We start from the raw sequence: 23709 nt of genomic DNA, 5'->3' as shown, positions 1-23709 counted from the left end.
TTATCATTATAAAATTATATATTAAATTTAAAATTTATGCAATTTTATTAAACTTTATAGTTTATTAGATGTATAGAGATGTTAATTGTTTAACATACAAAAATATAATAAGTAAGATATAAATAATTCAAGTTAGATTCTATAATATATAATATTGCATAATTATTTCGATTTGATTTAATGCATATATGTAATATATTTATATATAAATATATAATCCTCTTAAAATTGCATGCCTGAGTAGTAAAAGTAATTTCGTCAGTAAAGAAAAGAATTGTAGTAACATTGGATATAGTTATATGATTGTAATCACTCATTTGAACAGTAAAAGTAACAATATTATCAACGAGATTAATGAAAGTGGTAGAAATAACAATGGGAGTAGTGAAATAATCAATATTAATGCGGCAATAGGAAATTAACAATAATTACGGCGGGAGTAGTGAAATTATCAATACTAATGCGGCAGTAGTGACAGTAACAATAATTACGGGGAGAGTAATGAAAGGAACAATGATTACGGGCAAGTAGTGAAATGTTATTACTATTGTTTCATTAATAAGAGTAAAATATTAATAGCGGGAGTAGTGAATTTGTCTCAAAATTTATTTCATCGTAATCTTAGGATATGTCATAGAAAAATATATTAATGATAAGTTTATGGGTTATGCAACTTTAAGCAATTTTATTTAATGAAAAAAAAATTAATGGTCAGTAGAGGTAGCCCGGGCGAAGTCGGGCACCAATACTAGTTTACGATGAAAATAGAATACCAATCCTGACTAGACCTAGGGAAAGTAACCCAACCTGAATGGGCCACCACCCGAACTAAGGACCCAAATATTAACATATAGAATGGACCAGGTCAATATGGATCGATTTGAATGTTTATTGTTACACACTTACACACAATCCATTATTCATAAGTAAGTTGATAATAACATATCTAATAATTTACGGGTCTGAATTGACCCGACCTGCTCCGCCAGGCCTGAATTTTGGTACCCATAAATAAACGTAATTTATTTTCGCAGTACATATTTTACTCATTATAGTACTTTTTGCACTAAAATTTCCATTTCTTTACCTTTGACTAAAAAACACAAATCTAATTCTCTCTAATTTATCTCTATTGTTAAATCCTTAACTTTCTTCATCCTCTTAAAATTTTTCAATTATGAATGATTATTCGAGTATGGAGCAAGTATTTAATTCACTAATACATTATTATTAATAATCAAATTGACTATTATAATTTTGTATCTTTTTTAATTAGAGTTTATGCTGAAATTGATTGGGAAATCACCGTTCATATTCAATTCGCGAAGATATTACAATCATTTGCTTGAAAACCTACTTATCAAAGAAACACGTAAAATTCAAATTCAATTTAGAATTCAAACTATCATGCCCATCAAACATGTATGAGAATTATTTGAGTAAATTAAGAAATCTACTTGCGTATTAGAAATAGAAGCTTGTCCTCTGGGTAAATCTAAAGGCCAAGATAACTCTACATTATCGATTAATTGGGTGAAATCTGCAACTACGAATACAGAGTTACAGAAGGAAGAGAAAGGTGAGCAGCGTAGGTGTAGTTAGTTTAAATAGATTTTTTTTTCAATCATGTGTTTGTAAAAATAAATTTTCAATGAAGTAAATAATTGATGAACGCAGTATTAATTTTTCAATGGAAAATAGGTGTGTTTAATTAGAGAGAATACTTTAGAAAGACATTAGAAAGAAAAAATGAAAGGGGAAATGAAAGAGATATAATTGTTACAGTTAGTCTTGCTGAAGACGGGTCGGAACAAGTGACGGGTATTGCCACTCACAAAACGGATAGGGGGGATAAGGTGGGGGCACCCCATGTGCTTCCCTCTCTCCTCTATTTGGGTCATTTGTGAGAAGAAATGGTATCCGTCACTCCAAAGTGACGGATACGTGCCGTCTTCAATGAGATTTTGTGTAATTGTTAACAGTGTACAGCGATGAGTAAATGTGTACTGCGAAAATCAGGACCCATAATAAAAAGATCGAAATCACCGAACCAAACTGATTGACCCGTTTATACCGACTATAATCGACTGTCGTGACAACTTTGGGCCCCAAAGCGTCAGGACGCACCACGGCACACCACTTTCCAAAACAAAATCAAAATCCCAACCTAATAAACAAAGGTTGCTTGCCTTGATCATCCATCTTCTTCTTCACATCGCCCGATCAAATCGAACACCTTCAACAAGTCGTTAACAATGGCGGGCGTATCACTTCAATGTGGTGACTGTGGCGCGCTTCTGAAATCCGTCGAAGAAGCTCAAGAACATGCCGAACTTACTTCTCACTCTAATTTCTCTGAATCTACTGAACCTGTGCTTAATCTTGTTTGTTCTTCTTGTCGCAAACCTTGCCGCTCCAAAACCGTACTTTTCTATCTCTTGATATCTTCAATTATTTGAATTTTGATATCTTTTGATGTGATTTGGATAGGGTTTATGTTTTGGTGAATTAGGCGAAATTGTTGATATTTTTGTGGTTAAATTCTTAGTTATTTGAGGTTTGAACTGTTTTGGTGTGTTTTTGATTTGTCGGATTGGGCGAAATTGTTGCTGTTGTGGTTAATGCTGTCCAAATCCGATTTGCGTGCTGAATTCCCAGTTATTCGAGATTTGAACTGTTTTTGATGGACCGAATGAGGCGAAATCGTTGTTGTCGTGGTTAAACTCTGCAAGAGTCCAATTTGCGTGCTGAATTCTGAGTTTTTTGAGGATTGAACTGTTCTGCTGTGACTTTGATTTGCTGAATCAGGCGAAATTGTTTTTTTTGTTGCTGTTAAATGATGTGCGAATCCTATTCGCGTGTTTAATACTCAGTAATATGAAGTTTGAACTGTTTTGATGTGTTTTTGATTTGCTGAAATAGGCGAAATTGTGTTGTTGCTGTTAAATGCTGTGTGAGGCCGATTTACGTGCTAAACTCTCAGTTATTTGAGGGTTTAACTGTTTGATGTGTTTTTGATTTGCCGAATTAGGTGAAATTGTTGTTGCTGCTAAATTTGTTGGAGACACATTTACTTACTAACTTGTCAGTAGTTTGACGTTCTTGACAAATTTCACGAAATTGGTATTTGATGTTTGAAATGTGTTTTTGGTCAGGGTTTTTGTTTGGCTAATTAGGTGAAATTGTTGTTGTATTAATGTTTTGTAGGAGACTGATTTGCATACAAAAAGAACAGGACATACGGAGTTTGTCGACAAGACTTCTGAGACGGCTAAGCCTATTAATCTTGAATCGCCGATCAGTAATGCTGGTTCTGGTGGTGGTGACGCTGCTCCTATGGATGTTGATGCAAGTGGCAGTGGAGCTTCCGAAGGTGCTACATTCTGAATTTTTATTAGATTTTTTTCATTGCAAAAGGCGCTACTTTTGATTTAATCATGGACTTTGGACTAAGTCGAGTTGATTGATTGAATTGGTTAGGTGTATAAATTAATGAAAGTTTCTTTAAGGTGTATAAAAACTTAATGGAAATGTTACAATATGATTAGCTTCATATTAGTGGTTAGTTAATATAAAAGTTGAGACTTAGGGTGCGGCTTTTAAGATTGTGATCTGTGCTCATCGATTTTGGTCGATTATCTAGTAATGAGACTTTTAGAGATGCTTAAAGTTTATAACTTTGTGCAGATTGCTTAATTTCTTCTTACAAGTGACATGTGGTAGACTGGTCGTATCATGCTATTGTCGTCTTGTGCTTACTTGAAGTTGACATTGACATTAAGTTTTTTACTGGATGTTGTCACCAAGTGATTGCTTATTTGGAAAAGGCGCGCCTTGGATGAGGCACTATCGAAAACGCCTTGGTGCACTTTAGGTGTGCCTTTTAGATAAGGCTCACGTAGCGAGGTTCATTAGTACATCTAAATCTTTAAATATGCTTTTTCTTTACCCCATTATTCCTAAATTTTGCTCCTTTAGATGTTAGTCAATTTGGACACTCCTAAAGAGGGTATTGTTGCCCAAAATTTTATTTGGGAAATGAAATAAAGTTCCAAAAATAAGGCGCCTTGCGTCTAAAAGACGCGCGCTTTCGCCTTGGGCCTTGCACATCATTGCCTCAGCCCCTTAGCGCCTTGCGCTTCTTCAAACTAAGAGTGATCGTATATTGATAAGGAATTAAGAAAATACATTACTCAAAAAGAATTACTCTAATAATGAATTATGGTTAAGGCAACTTGAAAGTTTTCATCTTGGTCAATTCGCAGGTTTTGATTTCATTATTTGTGGTGTTCATTTTTAAGTTATGAAACAGGACAAGGATGACAACTTCTGTCACTCAATTATTTGGTATAAAGTACTGCAACAGTGAAACTATTACATCACCATGTTTTCTCTTGTTTCTGTGAGCTGTCTGACTACTTACATATACTTAGATTTTAGACATCATGCATTGGGCTTCCGTGTCTATTTAAGTTGATAATTATGGTGTCATCTTTCTCAAGTCATTTGTTGGTTTCAGAAATGGTTGTCCCCGAGGTTGATAAGAAGTTAGTTGAGGAGCTTGAAGGAATGGGATTTTCAACAGCACGGTCCACTCGCGCTCTTCATTACTCAGGTAAAGTTGCTGACGTATCTTACTGTTCACATGATTATCATCTGGCAAGTGTACATTGGAAAGTTGATTGGAGTTAAGTTTTGCATGGTTAAAAATTTGCTAATATTTCCCTACCATCCTTGGGTTCGGGCGGACAGTTGTTTGTTGTTTAGTCGACTTCTGTAACCTTGCATCAGAACCTTTTGTTTTCAGGTAATGCTAGCCTCGAGGCTGCAGTCAATTGGATAGTTGAACATGAGAATGATCCAGATATTGATGAGATGCCCATGGTACACTTCCTTTTAGCTACTGTAGCAACTTCTTCCCACCCAGACTATTATTTTTCCATGCTTATGCTTTACAAGGGGATTAATAACCTCTGTATCAGAGAAAGATGGGATTTTCAATGTCCAGCTTCTCTCTTTCCATACAACTTATATAGTCACATACTACTTGTTACCTTCTTGGTGCACTTTGTCATCGAACAATGTGCAGAATTGTCACATTCGTCTGTTATTGTGAATGATTGAGTATATTTCTCAACTCTTTTGAGTTTTTAGTCCCTTAACGCAGATGGTGCCTGAAAAAAAAATCTTTGCGGTGCCTCAAGCGCTCATTTTATCACTATGAACATGTAACCAAACCCTTGAAATCCTTGAAATTGGCAGGCCCAGTGGCTAGTTGAGATGTGATATGATTGCATATTTATCAGTAAGAGTATAATTTAATAGATCCGTTGTATTGACTATTGAGCACTGAGCAGTTGGATCCTCGTCTCTTACCAACTTAGAGAATTCACCAATCTACCTGTGATGTGTAAACAATGAAAGTGGTGTGTGGAGCTAGATATGGATAAGAGGGTATTGAATACATATGGTGATCTGAAATAATGGTGTAATCTAGTTAGTTTCAGTGGTAATTGAGAATGATGTTAGGATCTCATATATAATTCAAAACCCTTGGTCCTGAAATCAAACTTTTTGAGCCTCTAAAATAAATTATTAGATCAGGACTAATTCTGAAGTTCGTTTTATACACGTGACTCACCATAAGGGAGATTATTCATGACAGTAGCATCTTCACGAAAATTTTCTATTATTTTAAATATGATTGCTCCTCACTTGCATCTCTTGGTGTAATAATTCCGTCTGTATGTTACAATTTATTGGCATTTCCCATTGAAGATATGTCATTATGTCCATAACATTTGAAGAATCTTTGTAATTTACTTAGTACTTTCTTCATCCTTTGGCTTGGATTGTATGTTTCTTCACAATAGTAAAGCTAGTTACTTTGTTTGTTACTCATAGCTGTCTTTGGACTTGTTGTCACTCACCAGGTTCCTGCCAGTGCCAAAAACGAGCCTCCCAAACCTTCTTTAACTGAAGAAGAAAAGAAGCAGAAGTTCCTGGAGCTAAGGTGCCTATTTAGTTCCATGTTTTTTTTCTTTTCTTTGTTATAATTAGATTTGCTCTCCTCTCCCCTTCCATCCTGAGTAAAAAGGAAAGATAATTAGTATCATATCTCATTTTCCAATTTTCATCACAATTAAGTGAAGGTGAATTGGTGTAGTGTCTGATTGTTTGATGTGGATTGTTGTAGTGTTTTGTTATTTTACTCGTCTCCTCTTAACTGCTATGGTCAATTTGTGCTTTTGTATTCTTTAACATTATCTTTTGAATACTATTAGAGAGCGAGCTCGTAAGAAGAAGGAAGAGGAAGAAAAGAGGCTGGAAAGAGAGAGAGAAAAGGTACAGTGATTAAATTAGAAAGTAACAAGTGAAATTCTTTCATTTTACATATGGTTCTTAAAGTTCGGCTGTTGGTCACGCAACATCTGCTTGCTTGTTTCACTAAGTGGTTAAGGGGTTTATAATGCTATAGATGATATAGGAATCTTTACTTAGCTGACTACTCAGTCAATTAGAATTATAGGAGGACCTTCTGTATGAAGTACAAAAAAAGGTTAGGCTGACATATTATGAATTCGATGAAAAATTATTGTTCGTGATGATATAGTTGAAGCTCAAGGATCTTCATTCTTCAATGATAAAATTACTGAAATTCTTTTGGAGTTTCTGTAGGAGAGGATCCGGATTGGCAAGGAACTTCTCGAGGCAAAGCGTATTGAAGAAGACAATGAGAGAAAGCGGTCTGTGATGTCTTCATTCATTCTATCTGAAATTGAATTCTAATTTTCATTTCTGCTTCATAAAAGTTTCTTTTTTGTACGTAACTGTGTCAATGGTACTACATTTTTGATTTGGCAGTATAATTGCCCTACGGAAGGCGGAGAAAGAAGAAGAGAAAAGAGCCTTGGAAAAAATACGTCAGAAACTTGAAGAAGACAAGGTTCGTTCTTTTACTTGTAGCTGAAGATAGTTGGACAGGGAGGTCATGATCATAAGTTTTCTCTCTACAATGTTGGGGAATACGCTTACGAATACATTAAAGTTTGTGACCACCATGTTTCCACTTTTTTGACGTGTATTGCTGCTATGGTCCGCAAACTACATTCATTGATTTACATCTACGGACCTACGCAGCATTGAATAACCAAGTACAAGCTATTGTCATAAATTTTCTTGGATAAAATTTAGACAATTTTGTTTTTCTCGGTTTTTGCAGGCTGAAAGAAGGCGGAAACTAGGGTTACCTGAAGTAGACCCTGCTTCTTCCAAACCGGCTCCTAAACCTTCTGAACCCACTTTGGAAAAAAAGGTAGAAACTTGGTAGAAGGACAATCTTGTTAATAGATATTACAGTCGAATTGTTCGTTTTTAACGTTTTCTTTAATGATCTCAGATGGGACTGCCTGTAAAGGCTGTTACAAAGGCAGAAAAAATGAGAGAATGCCTTCGATCACTAAAAAAGAATCACCAGGTGAATTTTGATCTGACATACATTTTGTTTCATTTGGATACCTTACATACTTCACTTTCATCTGAGCAACTAAGCTGATGTTCACAACTTCACAACAATCTTTTATTTATACTGGTGCGTTGATTTGATCCAGGATGACGATGCGAGAGTAAAGAAAGCATTCCAGACACTTTTTACATATGCAGGAAATGTGGTGAAGAATCCCGATGAGGAGAAATTCAGGAAAATTAGACTCACTAATCAGGCTTTTCAGGTAATGATTTATCAAAGTATGCTCGAAAAGGTTACACATTAGGCCGACTGTGCGCATTCATTTTGACACCCCAATTGAATCTTGTACAAGACTGTAGAACTTTGAGACCAAACTAGTTGCGCAGTGATATTCAATTATTTTCATTTAAATAATGAGACGGTCATGCTAATATAGCTGAGACCTGCCCGTTGTACCAAAAAAAAAAAAATCGCCAAACTGAAATATAACATCATCCTATTATTTGGGCCAGTCTTATGATAACCTTATTATGAACCCCCCATATGTCAATTTGTGAGACCAACACACATCTTCATGTATCCAAGTACCCACATTTAAAGATTTAATCATAGATGGAATGGAATGAATTGCTCTTACATGTTTTTATGATATACTCCGTATCTCTTTACTCCGTAGCTTCTATTCACACCAATTTTACATTCCAGGATAGAGTTGGGGGATTGAAAGGCGGTATTGAATTTCTCGAGCTATGTGGATTCGAGAAAAGTGAAGATGGCGAATTCTTATTTATGCCAAGAAACAAAGTCGATATTGCAGTAATGAATTCAGCTGGCAAAGAATTGCAATCAGCCATTGAGAATCCTCATTTTGGTATTCTATGATTACGACTTCAACCTATAATGTGAAGAACTGAAAGATCTCTTTCCTTAGGCACCAGAAAAGCCAAAAACAAACGAAAATACAGATCTTTTGTGCTGTAATTTATGTTTCCCAGTTTCTACTTTGTTACTTTGTCATCTCGATTTTGTTAATTTAAACGATGACTCAAATCCGTAGTATTCACTTGCATAGTTGCACTCAGTTACCTTTTTTTTTTTTTTTTTAAAGAGAGCAAAATAAATAAAATTGAAGAAGTCTAAGTGATCTTCGGTATCAACGACGAAGGAAATAACTTGGAAAATGTGTCACTAGATCTCCACCCTTGCTATCACATGTTGTTACATGTGTTATATGAAATTTTGTATTTTGTACACTACTTAGGTTAGATGACCATGCAAGTCATGAAAGATTTAATTGGATACACATTCAATAATTGAAGTGAGATTATAACAATAGCAATAGTCCATACAAGTGGATAGATTATCATTATGAATGATTAAGGAATGAGAGATAATTGGAAGAATAACAATCATCTAATCCATATGTTCACCAAAGTCACCAATGATAGTATTAATTAGGGCATAGGCGCAGGAATCGAATATTCGATCTAAAGTGTTAATTCAGATCGGATATCCATATTAGAAATTCCTAAAGTCAGATATCCATATCCAAACCAAATAATTTGGATATCCAAAATAATCGGAACGGATACGGATATCCATATTTTGGAATTTATTTTAAAATTAAGTTTCAAACACGATCATATTCATCGTCTTACATGATGATTTTTTTTAGTATTCTTACTTCAATATTCTCAACATAAAATTTAAATACCACATATTTCTCTAATATTTAAAACTTTAATTAAAAAAAGTTGTATCAGATAAAATTGTATTTTCTCGAAAGTATACAAGAAAACTATGGTTTCGGATCGGATGGGATATAAAAAAATTCGGATCAGATTCGGATCGGATATCAGATCAGTTCGGATAATTGGATTTTTTTCTCAGCCTAATTAATCACAAATTACATGTGAAAACGGTCTTAGTCTCACGATTAGAATAAAGTAGTTATAAATAATACTCCAAATCTCAGGTTTGAATTCTCCAACCCTATATTATTCCGTCTTTATTTATAAGAACAATAGTTAACATTTTAACATCTAAAAACATGTACGAAAGAATAAAACTGAAAATAAAAAAAACTGAAGAATAAAAACTTGTTTTCTAATTTCTATTGAGATGATAAATGCCAAGTTTTCTTTAACAAATTATTTTAGCCCGACATTTTAGAAAAATCGTTTAAATAACTCGAATCTGAGTTAACCAAAATATATCAATCTTAAAAGAGACTCATTGAAAAACTACCATGTGAGTAAACTAAACATTGTGAAAGTTAGAAGGTGATTGAGAAGTCTTGATCATCTCCTCTCCCAAACTGTCTAACAAACTCCAAACCATGATGACCCCAAATTTAACTCCCAAAAAGAAAATCCCCGACTGGCTCAACTCCTCTCTATGGTCCACCACCACCACCACTACCCAACCACCTTCACCACCTTCCACCACCACCTCCGCCGTAACAACCACCGTTAACCACCACGATCCACCTCCTTCCTCCGATTCCTCATCCGACAACGACTCACCTTCCCCCGAGTCACCTCACCCCATAACTCGCTCCATTGTCCCCACCCGACCCGATCCTACCTCACCTCGACCCAAACCCAAACCCAAACCCGACTCCAATGGTACCACTTCCACTTCTCCTCCTAAATCACCCGATTCTATCCCCGTCGTCGTCGCCGATGATATCGCTCATCATTCTCAGCTCATTCTCCAGGTAATTAATTATCCGTCTGAATCATTTGTTTACCTTTTATTAAAATACGTCTCCCAAAAAAAAGTAAACACTTTACTTTTTTTATTACTCCCTCCGTGCCAATCATTTGTTTAACTTTGATTAAAAAGTAAACAAATGATTGAGACGGAGTGAGTATTATTATTGTTATTTTTTCCGACTCAACTGATTCTTTACATTTGATGAAAATCTCTCCTTGCGAAAGAATGAAAATGTGGTAAATAATTAGTTGAGCTGGAGGGAGTAGGATTGCAGGTTGAAAAAGTGATAGACGGGTCAAATATGCTTAAAGTGGTGACATTTTTGGGCTCCATCATACAACTTGTTGCTTGTCTTATACTTATGGGTGGATATTTGGCTCGTTTATAACTATAGATAATATCTCCTGTCTATAATGAGATTTTGGGATCATTTGTTTACCTTTGATCAAAATATCTGTTCCAAAAAGGAAACACTTTTACTTTTTTGGGACGGATATACGAAGTTTTACTGATTATAATTACTTTATTTTTTTTTTGGACTCAATTGATTGTTTACGTTTGATTAAAATACTCTCCTCATGAAAGAATGAAAATGATGTGATATGTGAAGAAGTAGTTGAGAAGGAGGGAGTAGGATACTAGGATTGTATGTTGAAATTGTATTGATGATTTGATTGAATAAAGGTATCGAAGAAGGTGATTAATATCAAGGAAGTTAGGAGTTTAGCTACCATGGGAGTTCCTGATACTCCCGGCGTTCGTTCCACTGTTTGGAAGGTATTTATTTCTAGGGTTTCGCTAGCTAGTAGAAGAATAGAGTAAATTTTTAGGTTAATAGTGTGTTTGAATTGAAAATGCAGCTTTTGTTAGGGTATTTGTCGAGTGATCGAGCAATGTGGCCAGCGGAATTAGCTAAGAAGAGGTTACAATACCAGCATTTTAAAGATGATCTCTTGATGTCACCGGTATTTTTCTTTTTGTTTCGCTTGGTTAGAATTATGTGACAATTGGACTCGATTAGTGTAGATAGGTATATGTTCATTTTGCATGATTGCATCGTTACTTATTTGCTTGCAAATCCATTATCTCGGTGTCTTAAAGGTTCCTATGTATGACGAGGTAGAAGGGGTTAGAGGTACATTGCCTGTCCTTTGTTGAACACATAGACGATTTTGGGATGACCTGTAATGAAATTGAGTCTAGAATTACGAGTAAATGTTATTTCTTCATGAATACTTTACTAAGCCACATTGCTCTATTCCATCACACTCCAAATGCAAAGAACAGTTAATCCTTGGTTCAATGGAAAAAGGAGGATTAATTGTTGCTCTCCATAGTATTGCGTGGATTACTGAACATAGGAATGAATTGTCCAGTGTGCATCAGATTGCTCCATCTGTCAAATTTGCACAACTTATTTGTGATGTCAAAATAGCTGTACAGTTGGCTGTTTTCTCGACTTAAAATAAATAACCTTTCATGTTTCTTTGTTGTAAACGGTATGTTGTCCTTGATCCATGAACATTTTCATAGCATTGTTGATCTTCTTACTTCTGTAAGAAGTTGGATATCTGAATGTCGATCTGGCTGGTCAGTCAGAAATTACGAGGAAATTGGAGCAGGCGGCAATCTTTGAAAACGATGAACTGAAGGGTGACAGCCGTTGCCTACTGTCGAGATCTGAAGTAACTCAGGACGAACATCCTCTTAGTCTCGGTCAATCCAGTGTTTGGAATATGTTTTTTAAGGTACTTTCCTCCGAGTTTTCATATGATCAGATATAGTTTCAATGTGCAATATGTTGAACTGGTCTTGGCTAATGAGATTTCCTTATTTTATATTCGGTCTTTTTGTTTATCCTTTTCCAGTCGTGTGCAATACTGCAACATTTCAGTGATTTTTTCTTCATATCGTCCAATTGTTTTTTTTTTTTGCTCCTAATATATACCAACGGTTAATGTACAGTGTAGACAAGATATCAGGCTTAAATATGATATCAATGGACAAGACCTTGTTTTAATATGAGATTGCTAAAAGTTGCTGTCTGTCATTGTTATAAGTTTCATAAACCCTTGCGGCCAGTCAATGAAAAACTTTGAACCATGTAATCTGTAAAAGATTCTATAGTGACTTCTAGCATTTTCGCTTTCACCTGGAACAAAACCTAAAAGAAATTGAACTTTGAAGGGACTAGAGAGTGGGTTTTAACCGATTAAGTAAGATTGTCTGTCAGTAATTATGGGTGCGTGAAAAAAAAAAGTTTCACAGGAGTGGGTGATTCTTTCCTACTGGTTTTCATCAAGAGAAACAATTGATGATAAAAGCAAGAATAGAATTGGTGCAGGATCATCAGATTATGTCATAAATATTCATTACGAACAGTCGGAACACCGTTAAATTTCTGTAAATTCTATGTAGCTTGTGCTTTATTTTGGCTCACCTGCTAGCTCACCTTATTAAAATTTCCCTGATTATTTTGTTTTGTTGCGTGATTTTGGTGTTATATAAGACATTGTTCACTAGAAACGTGTCTATTGAATAAGATCACCGATTTTATAATTTTTGCGTAGGACACAGAGATTATAGAGCAAATTGACCGCGATGTGAAACGAACGCATCCGGACTTGCTATTTTTCAGCGGTGACACAGTGTCTGCAAGATCAAATCAGGTTAGTCTAATTTGTAGTATTATGTTGAGCTTCTATCTCCTTCATTTTGGTTTAGCAAACTTATTATAATGTTTCCTGCTACAGGAGGCTCTGAGGAGCATATTGATAGTGTTTGCAAAGCTCAATCCGGGCATAAGATATGTTCAAGGAATGAATGAAATTTTGGCGCCTCTTTATTATATCTTTAAAAACGATCCGGATGCAGAGAATGCGGTAATAGAGCTATTTTGGCTTGCCTTGATGATTGTTTTTTTTGCTTAATCAATATGCATATTATTGTTCTTGCCATGGTCACCAGATTCGCTATGAATACGCCCTTAACGTTTCACAATTCACTCTCATCAAATGTGTGTTATATGTATTTTTAGTAAGTGACATGATAAAATTCGCTCTTAGCGATTCGCGTTTGTCAAGGTACTCGTGCAAATCCGGTTACCTGGTTCTTGCGTTTAAGTAAAAAGTGGTGCACCAAGAGAGAGTAAGTGGTGGAAGGATTTTTTTTTTCCTTTTTCCAGAAGTTACTCTATCGCCATATTTGCCCTCCCTAAAATTTTCAATCTCTCCTTCGGTCTTTCTTTGTTTTTCCCATTTTTCTTTTTACCCGTCATTTTGGAGTTTGCGATGTTCTTGGGTTGGTGAGTCTCTCTTCTGACAGCTGGGTGAACATTCCCATTTTTTTTTTGCAGGGTGCCGTTGAAGCAGATACCTTCTTCTGTTTCGTTGATTTGCTTAGTGGATTCCGTGATAATTTCTGTCAGCAACTTGACAATAGCGTTGTTGGAATTCGTTCCACAATCACAAAGTTGTCTTTATTGTTAAAGGAACACGACGAAGAGCTTTGGCGTCATTTGGAGGTCACATGCAAAGTAAATACTTCTTCAAGTTTTTCCACTTTCCCTAGATCTCTTAATGTCTTAAACTATCTGCTTCTTGTTATTGCTTAGCCCTCTGCAGTATGGTAATCTTAACTTGCATTGCACGTATAGGAAGCATTGTTGGATAAGGTTATAGAATATTGAACAATAGGATGGAATTGTATGGCATATATTCCCTCCATAGTCATTTGGATTCACGACATTTTCTTCTTAGGCCATTCAAACCTATTCATTACGTTTCCTCTTTTTGGTAAATTTTGAGTATAAAAAGACAATATACCATTTCAGAAGTATGGATTACATGTCCATCCACTTGATTTTAATTACATTTTCAATTGATTTGACATATATATTGCCTTCTCACTCGCCTATTTATTTGAAACTTGTGACACATGAACTTCAGTGAATCAAAATGAATGGAGGGAGTGGGAATTTGTGTGAAATGACTTTTGGAACATCATGTCGTGAGGTTTATAAATGTTTGACCTAGAATTGTAATAAACGATGCTCAACCATCAACCTAGTGCCAAGTTCTCGTTGCTTGTGAATCTCTCACCTGCCTTTTGTTCTAATTTACACATGCCAGACCAAAACCACATGTTTTTAGTCACATATACTGTGTGCTTTAATTCAGAATGCTAAACCTCTGTTTGTGAGTGTTTAACTGCTTTCTCTTCCTAACTTCTCTCCCTTTGGCCATCAGGTTAATCCTCAGTTTTATGCATTTAGATGGATAACTCTTTTATTGACTCAAGAGTTCAGCTTCACGGACAGCCTTCGTATTTGGGATACTTTGTTAAGTGATCCTGAAGGACCTCAGGTGGGTTTTATAGTGTACTTGATGTATATTATGTTTATGATCCAGGGATTGGTTGATTTTACATCTGAAAGCCATGCACATTGAACATTACGACATAGAGGGATATAAAAGACGGCTTACCGCACGCTTTCTTTTCTAATGAAAATCAATAGCCTAAAGATATTGTCTTTGACATGTTGCTATGTCATTCATGCCCTATCTTGGCTTGAATCGGGGTTTTAAGGGCACAAAAGTTATTCGTTTTGATTATTGATGAAGTTTGTGGGCTTGCAGGAAACATTGCTACGAATCTGCTGTGCGATGCTCATTCTTATTCGAAGACGGCTGCTGGCAGGAGATTTTACATCCAATCTCAAGTTGCTACAAAACTACCCTGCATCAAACATCAGTCACCTGTTATATGTTGCAAACAAATTGAGGGCTCTTCCAAGTAGCTAGTTTCTTCTTCACACGATGCCTTTTTCCTCGAGTTTATTTTTCCCTTGTTTATTTATGGTCATGCACATTGTAGAATTGTTTCTTTGTAAATGTAGGTTGAAAATTTAATTACATTAGGCTAAAATGTTGCCTGTATTTTCAGTTCAGTAGTACTGTATTTTATACTGCATTCATGCCGGCTTTCTTCCGAATATCTATGTATTTGATGTACCGACTTATATTGATTTTCACTAATGTGTTGCTGCAAAGCCAGGTTTGTCAATCTGCTTGTCTCATTTATCTTTCTCAAGTCCTAATTAACCCTCTTTTAAAGGGATGACTAATTCGGAACTACTTTCTCGAATGCTAGAGGCTTAAGCTTTCCCGCTTCTGCGACAGTTCCGTTGTGCATTCTCCAGTCTTGTTTATGTCTCATGGCTGTTCGGCCATCATCTAGAGCTAATTACTGAATGTCGTGCTGAATAAACGCCGTTTTGAGAATGTTGAAAATGTCATAATTGAACACTCTCAGGATTGTTAAGAATATATGAAATATGAAATGAGTTTTTTTCTATAACATTTTTGTAATACTGTTGAAACTTGAAAATACTATATTAGACGACACCTCGATGCAGTTGTAGCAACTCAAATTAACGAGTGATCGAGTTACATTATTACAGAAAAATATTTAAATTTATTAAATCGATACACATTTTAAAGAAAATGTCTTGCATGTAAAATTTGTATAATTATGTTCCATAAATTGTCATCATATCGCTGTTCAGCCAATTTGTCTAATCCAGTAATCCTAACTAGTTGAGATCCCGTGCTAAAGCACGGCATTTGAAAGGATTATATTAATTGAGCTTTAATTTTCACATAAATGAGTTGTAGTTATAATAGTATGTTGTAGTTATAATAGTATGTTGTGATGTACCGATTATAATGTTATTAATATTATAAAAAAAAAGTTTATTATTCAAAGGAATTTTATATTAATTTATTTTTGTATGAACCTATTTTTATTATTAAAAATAATGATAACATCCTAGATCTTTTTATGAAAAGAATATATAAAAAAGCACAAAATAACAATAATAATATCACATTTTTATATTGGACATTAAAACATGTTAGCTTGTACAGTTGTATAAGATGGAAAGATTAAAATGAGCGAAGTTGACACGTTTTATTTATATAATCACTTGGTTTTTTACTTAGCTTTAATCAAACTCAGTTTCAATGTCAAAATTTATTTATACATCATAGGTAATTTTTATACGTTATTTAAAATGGCAAAATTAATTTATACATCAAAATTATTTATACATCATAAAATTTTGGAGATTTTATTTGTATTAATTATACTCTATAATCTATATTATACTTTATACAAACACTATAGTGTTACACTATAGTGTTTGGAGTTAGAACTTTTCTGTGTATAGAAATATAGGATACTGAATATTTTATTTGTGCCAAAGATTGCGCAAATAGTTATAGAAATTCTATTATTATTAATTAAGATAATATTAATATAAAATATCAATGTTTAGGGGCCACCGAGTTTCTTGTTTTACAGGAAAAATTATACTTACACATTGAATTTCGTTGGCCCACTAATGTATTGAATTGTAGTGAAGTAAGATAACAAAAAAAATAGGCCCATTTATAGGAGAATGCATTTAGGCGGGAAAAAATTGAGTTTTCTTATTCTTTTAGTTTAGTGGGGATTAATTAATTTGTGGGATTTCGTGTATGAAGAGTTTATCGTACAAATATATAGATCAACTCGTAAAAGAATCAACAAATCAGAGTGGCGCAGCGGAAGCGTGGTGGGCCCATAACCCACAGGTCCGAGGATCGAAACCTGGCTCTGATATTTCTAGAGAAATGCTTCATGCCAACTTTTTTTGGGATTTGTTTTTGTTTTTAATTGCTGAATTGTTTATAATTATCGTCCCCTTTCATTAAACTACGACCAAACTAAGACATTTTCAACGGGTTTCCTTTAATTTTTACCATTTTTCCTTGAAAAGGCAGCTTTCATGAATGCAGCTTATGAATGAATTTCTTCAACCCCACGTGTTTTTTTCGCTTAGAGAGTTCGTACTTACGCTTAGGGGTGAGCAAAACCGGTACCGGTTCGGTTACCGGTTTTCAAAAACAGGTTTTTTCCCAAACTAAAACCGCCCCGGTTTTAAACCGCTTAACCGTTTTTCTAGCAATTTAAAAACCGGATCCGAAAACCGGTTACCGGATCCGAATTTATAAACCGGTTTTAACTTTTTTTTACCCCAAATTGACGCTTTTCAACCCACCTCTCCATCCTAACTCTTAAATTCCTACGTAAACCTTCGTGCATCCCCAGTAATTCAACCAAATCACACATCTTTGTTTATTTTAAGTCGTTTTCTTATTGTTTTTTTTCGAAAAAAAAGTAAACCGGTTTTGCTTTTTTAGGACCCGAAACCGAACCGAATTTCCCCCAAAAAAAAACCGGTTCGGGCACCGAACCGGAAAAAAACCGAATTATCAGGTTTCTTAATTCGGTTATCGGTTCGGTTTCGGTTTATTTTGCTCAGCCCTACTTACGCTCCTTTGCTAGAATGGAGAGCAAAAGTAGAGTAGAGACACTTAATAATGTACTCCTTTCATTCAACTCCACTTTATATATTTGCTTTATCACGTTTGACAACGTTATTTTTACGTGGTAAATATCTTTAGTTACCTATTTGCAAAAATTATAAAAGATATTTTTAATGTACTCATAAAGACGAATCAAATAAGATCTCACATGAATATATTTTAACTTATGTATCGAGAAAAAATTGAAATTGAATGTCCGTTTATGAATAGTGTGCAAAAGAGAAACATGCACAAAATGAAGTTGAATGGAGGGAGTACATGCCTACATAAATAAATACCTCTGTATAATTATAGTTCATTGACCAAACATAAATAGATACTATATTACTACCCATTCTTATGTGTGACGTGTTACCAGTCTTTAACGGAGATGTGTATTTTTATAATAAAATATAAATATTATATAACAAATAAGAATTAGTAAATGATCAATTTTTATCATAAAATAGTTATATTTTTCTGTAACAATTTGTAACATGTCACATGCGAGACCAAACTATAGGTCAAATGTATCATGGTACATGCCTTACTATTAATTCATTGATCACACCTTGTAAGTCCTTTGTCTTGCTATATTTTCATCAAAGTTACGCTTAATTCTACCCTTTTTATATTATTGTATGCGTAGACAGATTAGGTTGGACCTATAAATAAGATACCATAACATGACAATACCAAGAGAGTAACAGAAAATTAACATAGTATTTCTACAAAGATGGAAGAAATGATGAAAGAATTAATGAAAGCAATTGGAAATGTTAACCAAGAAGATATACTCCATGATTTTAGGCCACTCTTAGTAGTCTACAAAGACGGAAGAGTTCAAAAGTTCTTAGGCCATTTGACAGTCCCACCATCCATTGATGGACTCACCGGTGTGGAATCGAAAGACGTTGTTGTCTCGTCTGAGACGGGTGTCTATGTCCGAATGTACAAGCCACAGGGAATAAAATCTAATGAAAAAGTGCCACTTTTGGTGTATATTCACGGGGGTGGCTTTGTTGTCGAAACTGCATCGTCTCTGGTTTATCACAGTCATCTGAATGTTTTATCTTCTAAGGCGAATGTTATTGTGGTATCAGTGGATTACAGGACAGCTCCTGAATATCCTCTTCCTGCAGCCTACGACGATTCGTGGGCTGCATTGCATTGGGTCAGATCCGGCCTTGCAGGTGCTGAGCCTTGGCTCAGCCAGCACGTTGACCCGGCCAGGGTTTTCCTGGCCGGGGATAGTGCTGGAGGCAACATAGCCCATAACATGGCTAAACGACTAGCCAAGAGTAACACTGATAACATTATCCCAGACGATAAAATTGCGCTGAAAGGACTCGTGTTGATCCACCCGTTTTTCTGGGGTAAGGACCGAATAGGGTCGGAGCCCCAGAAAATGGAACCAACAACCGGATTGACTTCAGGAAGAATGACCGACATGCTGTGGAAATTTGCACACCCGGATAGTACTGGGTCGGATGATCCATTAATTAATCCGGGAATGGATCCCGAGTTAGGGGAGCTGGCTGGAGAGAAGGTATTAGTTTTCGTGGCGGAACAAGATGAATTGAGGGACAGGGGATTCCATTACAAAGAAATGTTGGTGAAGAGTGGGTGGAAAGGAGATGTACAAGTTGTTGAAACACATGGTGAGAATCATCTGTTTCACTTGGTCGATCCTGTTTCGGCTAATGCGGCTGTTCTCATGGATCAGTTTGTTGCATTCATTAACTCATCTTAATAAGGTGCAATAGTTTTCATTATTGCTCAAAATTGTATCAGAAAATAATCTACGAGTTCTTAATAATTTTTTTTCAAATGGGTTTCTAATTCAAATTAAAGAATTTCAATTTCAAGGACAGCCTTCGTATTTGGGATCCCTGAAGGACCTCGGGTGGGTTTTATTGTCCAACTGCAGTATTATTATAGTACGGAGTATTATGTTTTACGATCCAAGGATTGATCGATTGTTTTACATCTAAAGGCCGAGCACAACGAACATAACAGCTTAGAATGATATTAAGGGTGTCTTACTAGCAAGTACAATGAACATAACAGCGTAAAATGTTGCCTGTAATATTGTTGAAAATATTATATTAGACGACACCCCGATGCAGTTGTAGCAAACTCAAATTAACGAGGGATCGAGTTATATTTTCTTCTAAAAACAAATACGGAGTATAATTTACCCTAAGGATATTATAAGAACAGCCCACTATTACAGAAAATATTTAAATTTATTACATCGATAAACATTTTAAAGAAAATGTCTTGCATGTTCAGCCATTTGCGTAATCCCTAATCAATCTGAAGTATATATATAGCCTGCGCGCTCTCGTGGACAAAGTGATTGGTAATATATAAAACAGATCATAAAAGAACCAACAAATCAGAGTGGCGCAGCGGAAGCGTGGTGGGCCCATAACCCACAGGTCCCAGGATCGAAACCTGGCTCTGATATTTCTAGAGAAATGCTTCCTGCCAACATTTTTGGGATTTGATTTTGTTTTAATTGCTGAATTGTTTATAATTATCGTCACATTCTTTATTTACTACTCCATATTTTAATTTGATTATTTGATTACGCTATAATCTGTACCGTAGTTGTTCTCTAGTACGATATGTAGTTGTATCGTCTCTCTTTACTTTCTCTTGTTGTATCGCTTTCGACTTTTAGCTTTCATGAATGCAGCTTATAAATGAATTTCTTCAACTTGACATGTGATTTTTTTGGCTTAGAGAGTTCGTACTTACGCTCCTTGGCTAGAATGGTGAGCAAAAGTAGAGACATTTAAAATAATGTCACACATGAACTAAAAATTGTCCTTGTACCTAAATTCGCATGTTCGCTATTCCGGAAAATTGGACTACAAAGAAAATATTATGGAGTAAAATATGACCTGAAATATCAATTGCTCTTTTGGACACACTTTGAAATACCAATATACTCGTACTAAACTTTGCGTCATCGCTGTCAAAAAAAAAAAAAAATTGCGTCATCTGTTTAAAATTATCTGTTTACCTTCTATCAAAGTAGATAACAGTTGATACAAAGGAGTAAAAAACTAAATATGGAGTAATTAATTGCAAGACCTTCCTTCTCCACCCACATCTCCTACCTGATTAATGCTCACAAACCTGATATTTTAATCCTTTCCGAAACCAGAGTCCCTTCTCCTAACTCCATGACCATTGTCCATAAGCTTCCCTTTGACTCCTTTGAGATCCTTGACCCTGTTGGCTTCCTGGAGGGATCATCGTCCTCTGAAATGCGAGGGACGTGGCAATGAGCCAGTGACTCTCCTTAATAAGGGCACTCAACTCATCAATGTGGTGGTCCAGGTAATTTCTATCAACTTTGTTTTTCTGCTCTCGGCTGTGTATGCTAGACCCAAGCTTCGTTTGCGTAAACTCTTATGGACTGACCTTATCACCCTCTCCCATAACCTTAGCACCCCTTGGGTCTGCCTTGGTGATTTCAATGAAGTTTGTTGTGCTTCGGAAAAATTGGGGGGCTGCGGGATTAAGCCCAACAGAACTAATCTGTTTAGGACCACTATGGATACTTGTAATTTGATTGATATTGGGTTCTCCGGACCCAAATTTACTTGGACTAACCGCAGACGCACCAATCCTATTCTTGAGCGCCTCGACAGGGTGTGGGTTAACCAACCTTGGCTTGACCACTATCCCAATTCCCATAATTATCACCTCACTCGCCTTTCCTCGAACCATTGCCCCATTATGCTTAGATCCACCCTCGCGACCATCCCCGCTCCAAAGACTTTCAAATTTGAATCTTTGTGGTTGTCTGACCCTTCCTTCCTCCCCCTTGTCTCCACCACGTGGCCTACCACTCTTGGCTGTGTTACAACTAAGCTCTCCTCCCTTAGTGGTATCCTTAGTGTTTGGGCCCGACGTACTTTTGGTAATTTGAATAAGACCAGGAATTCCCATAATGCCAGACTCCTTGGCATTCAAAAGGAGCTTTGTATCCACCCCCAGTCAAGCTTCCTACTTGATCTCAACGATTCTCTTTCCTCTGACCTGAACCGCATTCTTGACCTTGAACACTCTTATTGGAAGGACTGAGCCCGTCTTAACTGGCTTGCCGATGGTGATCGTAATACCTCCTTCTTCCAAAAATCTATGACCCTTAGGAGAAATAGAAACCGCATCAACTCTCTCACTGATAATGTCGGTCATGTCATTTCTGGGCATGATGCCCTTGTCAAGCATATCACCAATTTCTTCCAAAACCTTTACACCTCGGAAAAAAACCTTGTGGACCGTACCCGTCCCTCGAGCTCCTGCCCCATCACCTCCTTTTTTATCCCGTGTGAGGATGAAATCCGCACTAGTCTTTTCTCCCTCGGCTCTTGTAAAGCCCCTGGCCCATATAGGTTTCATGCGGGTTTTTTTAAGAAGTGCTGGCTCATTCTCAAACATGACCTTGTTCCCTTCATCCAACATATCTTCGCTTCTAAGAGCATTCCCCACAACGGCAACTCAACTCATATTTCTCTCATTCCCAAGACTCCCTCCCCTTAATCCATCAATAATTTCAGACCCATAAGCCTCTGTAACACTACCTATAAGATGGTCATCAAAATTATTGTCAACCGCCTAAAACCTCTTATGTGCAATATCATCTCCCCTAACCAAGGAAGCTCAATCCCTGGGAGAGGCACCGACTCTAACTTCATCGTTGCCTCGGAAATCCTCCACTCCATGCATACCTCCAAAAGCAAGAACAGATGGTTTGCCCTCAAACTTGACCTTGAAAAGGCCTTTGACCGCCTTGAATGGGACTTCATTCACTCGTGCCTTATCCAAGTTCGTATCGACTATGACACCATATCCCTTATTATAAGTTGTGTAACCACCCCCTCTTCTCACGTTATCTTCAATGGTTCTCCTTCCCCTGCTTTACTTCCTTCGAGGGGAATTAGACAAGGGGACCCACTTTCTCCTTACATTTTTATCATTTGCATGGAAGCCCTCTCTTCTCTCATTCACCAATCTTGTGCCGATCTTGACTGGTGCCCCTTTCCCCTTGGTAAGGGTGGAGTGGCCTTCTCCCACCTCCTCTTTGCAGATGATATCCTCCTTTTTGGTCGGGCTTCCCAACAAAACCTTTGTGCTCTCCAAGATACCCTCCTTTCTTTCTGCGCGGCTTCGGGTCAGAAGATTAACCGCCTCAAGAGTTAATTGATTTTCTCCAAACACACGCCTTCGGATAATATTAGTATGTTTGAAACCTCCCTTGGCATCAAGTGTACTAATAACCTGGGAACTTACCTTGGCTTTCCTCTTACCTTTAAAAAACCCACGAGGGCTAACCTCCACCACATTGTCGAGGCCATCCAATCTAAGCTTGCATGCTGGAAGACTAGATTTCTTTCTCGAGCTGGCCGACTTTGCTTAATCAAGTCAACTCTTAATGCCATACCTTCGCACTCCATGCAATGCATTCGCCTCCCGTCCTCCATTCTTCGTGATATTGATAAAATCACTCGTTCTTTCCTCTGGTCCAGTCACTCCTCCTCTCAAACTGGGATCTGGTCACTCTTCCCATGGCTTCGGGTGGTCTAGGTATCAAAGCCTCTCGCCTTCTGAATGAAGCATTCTCTGCTAAACTTAGTTGGAAACTCCTTTTTGACAAAACCTCCATCTCTGCCTTGGCCATCAAAAGCAAGTACCTCACCTCTTCTCCCACTCCCTTTAGATCGGGCTCCCATATCTGGAAAAATGTGGGTGTCGGCTGGCCTATCCTCCAACATCACCTCGTCTGGTCTATTGGAGACGGGTCCACCATCAGTCTGTGGAATGATTATTGGTCTACCCTTGGACCTCTAAGAAGCCTCATCTCGGGACCCTTGAACTTTTCTTCCCAAAAGGCTAATTTGTGCTCTTTCATCCTGAATAACCAGTGGAACCTCAGTTCCCTTGACTTTCTTCTACCCGACTCTATCCTTAGTACTATCATTGCCCTCCCTCTTCCCTCCTCGAATAGGAAGGATATCCTTACTACCTCCCTTGCTCCAAAAGATAAATTCTCCCTGGGATCGTGCTATGCTTCTCTATCTGTTCCTTCCCCTC

The 23709-nt window shown here is 36.7% G+C and overlaps 3 protein-coding genes and 1 non-coding gene across 4 annotated transcripts; all 4 read left to right on the top strand.

The window, feature by feature from the left end:
- The first annotated feature begins 2057 nt into the window (after window positions 1-2057).
- Window positions 2058-8524, top strand: LOC141642134 (uncharacterized). Its single transcript, XM_074450827.1, has 12 exons — window positions 2058-2423; window positions 3208-3373; window positions 4520-4615; window positions 4808-4884; window positions 5934-6013; window positions 6285-6345; window positions 6679-6746; window positions 6865-6946; window positions 7223-7315; window positions 7400-7477; window positions 7611-7730; window positions 8174-8524. Exons 1-12 carry the CDS (start codon window positions 2256-2258, stop codon window positions 8348-8350), a joined length of 1266 nt encoding a protein of 421 aa, XP_074306928.1. The 5' UTR covers window positions 2058-2255; the 3' UTR covers window positions 8351-8524.
- Window positions 8525-9738: 1214 nt separating this feature from the next.
- On the top strand, window positions 9739-15250 carry LOC141642132 (uncharacterized). The gene is made up of 9 exons (XM_074450826.1): window positions 9739-10187; window positions 10871-10963; window positions 11047-11151; window positions 11782-11934; window positions 12757-12855; window positions 12940-13068; window positions 13542-13721; window positions 14434-14550; window positions 14824-15250. The coding sequence occupies exons 1-9, from the start codon at window positions 9807-9809 to the stop codon at window positions 14986-14988; spliced, it is 1422 nt and encodes a 473-aa protein (XP_074306927.1). The 5' UTR covers window positions 9739-9806; the 3' UTR covers window positions 14989-15250.
- Window positions 15251-18331: 3081 nt separating this feature from the next.
- LOC141632874 (putative carboxylesterase 12) lies at window positions 18332-19348 on the top strand. The gene has a single exon (XM_074445380.1). The coding sequence runs from the start codon at window positions 18332-18334 to the stop codon at window positions 19346-19348; it is 1017 nt and encodes a 338-aa protein (XP_074301481.1).
- Window positions 19349-19995: 647 nt separating this feature from the next.
- On the top strand, window positions 19996-20067 carry TRNAM-CAU (transfer RNA methionine (anticodon CAU)). Its single transcript has one exon. It is a non-coding gene; the product is annotated as a tRNA-Met (tRNA).
- The last annotated feature ends 3642 nt before the right edge of the window (window positions 20068-23709 follow it).

Source organism: Silene latifolia, chromosome 2 (genome assembly GCF_048544455.1).
Source record: "Silene latifolia isolate original U9 population chromosome 2, ASM4854445v1, whole genome shotgun sequence".
NCBI lineage: Eukaryota > Viridiplantae > Streptophyta > Magnoliopsida > Caryophyllales > Caryophyllaceae > Silene > Silene latifolia.
The sequence above is the reverse complement of the archived record's forward strand: the minus strand, read 5'-3'. Positions and strand labels throughout refer to the sequence as shown.

Bases quoted from the DNA above. Each gene is read 5' to 3' on its own strand.
- LOC141642134 (XM_074450827.1), top strand. From the start codon at position 2,256: ATGGCGGGCGTATCACTTCAATGTGGTGACTGTGGCGCGCTTCTGAAA. The intron at 3,374-4,519 runs GTGCTACATTCT...TGTTGGTTTCAG, and splicing joins TGGCAGTGGAGCTTCCGAAG to AAATGGTTGTCCCCGAGGTT. The intron at 6,947-7,222 runs GTTCGTTCTTTT...CGGTTTTTGCAG, and splicing joins AGAAACTTGAAGAAGACAAG to GCTGAAAGAAGGCGGAAACT.
- LOC141632874 (XM_074445380.1), top strand. From the start codon at position 18,332: ATGGAAGAAATGATGAAAGAATTAATGAAAGCAATTGGAAATGTTAAC.
- LOC141642132 (XM_074450826.1), top strand. From the start codon at position 9,807: ATGATGACCCCAAATTTAACTCCCAAAAAGAAAATCCCCGACTGGCTC. The intron at 11,935-12,756 runs GTACTTTCCTCC...ATTTTTGCGTAG, and splicing joins TTTGGAATATGTTTTTTAAG to GACACAGAGATTATAGAGCA. The intron at 12,856-12,939 runs GTTAGTCTAATT...TTCCTGCTACAG, and splicing joins TGTCTGCAAGATCAAATCAG to GAGGCTCTGAGGAGCATATT.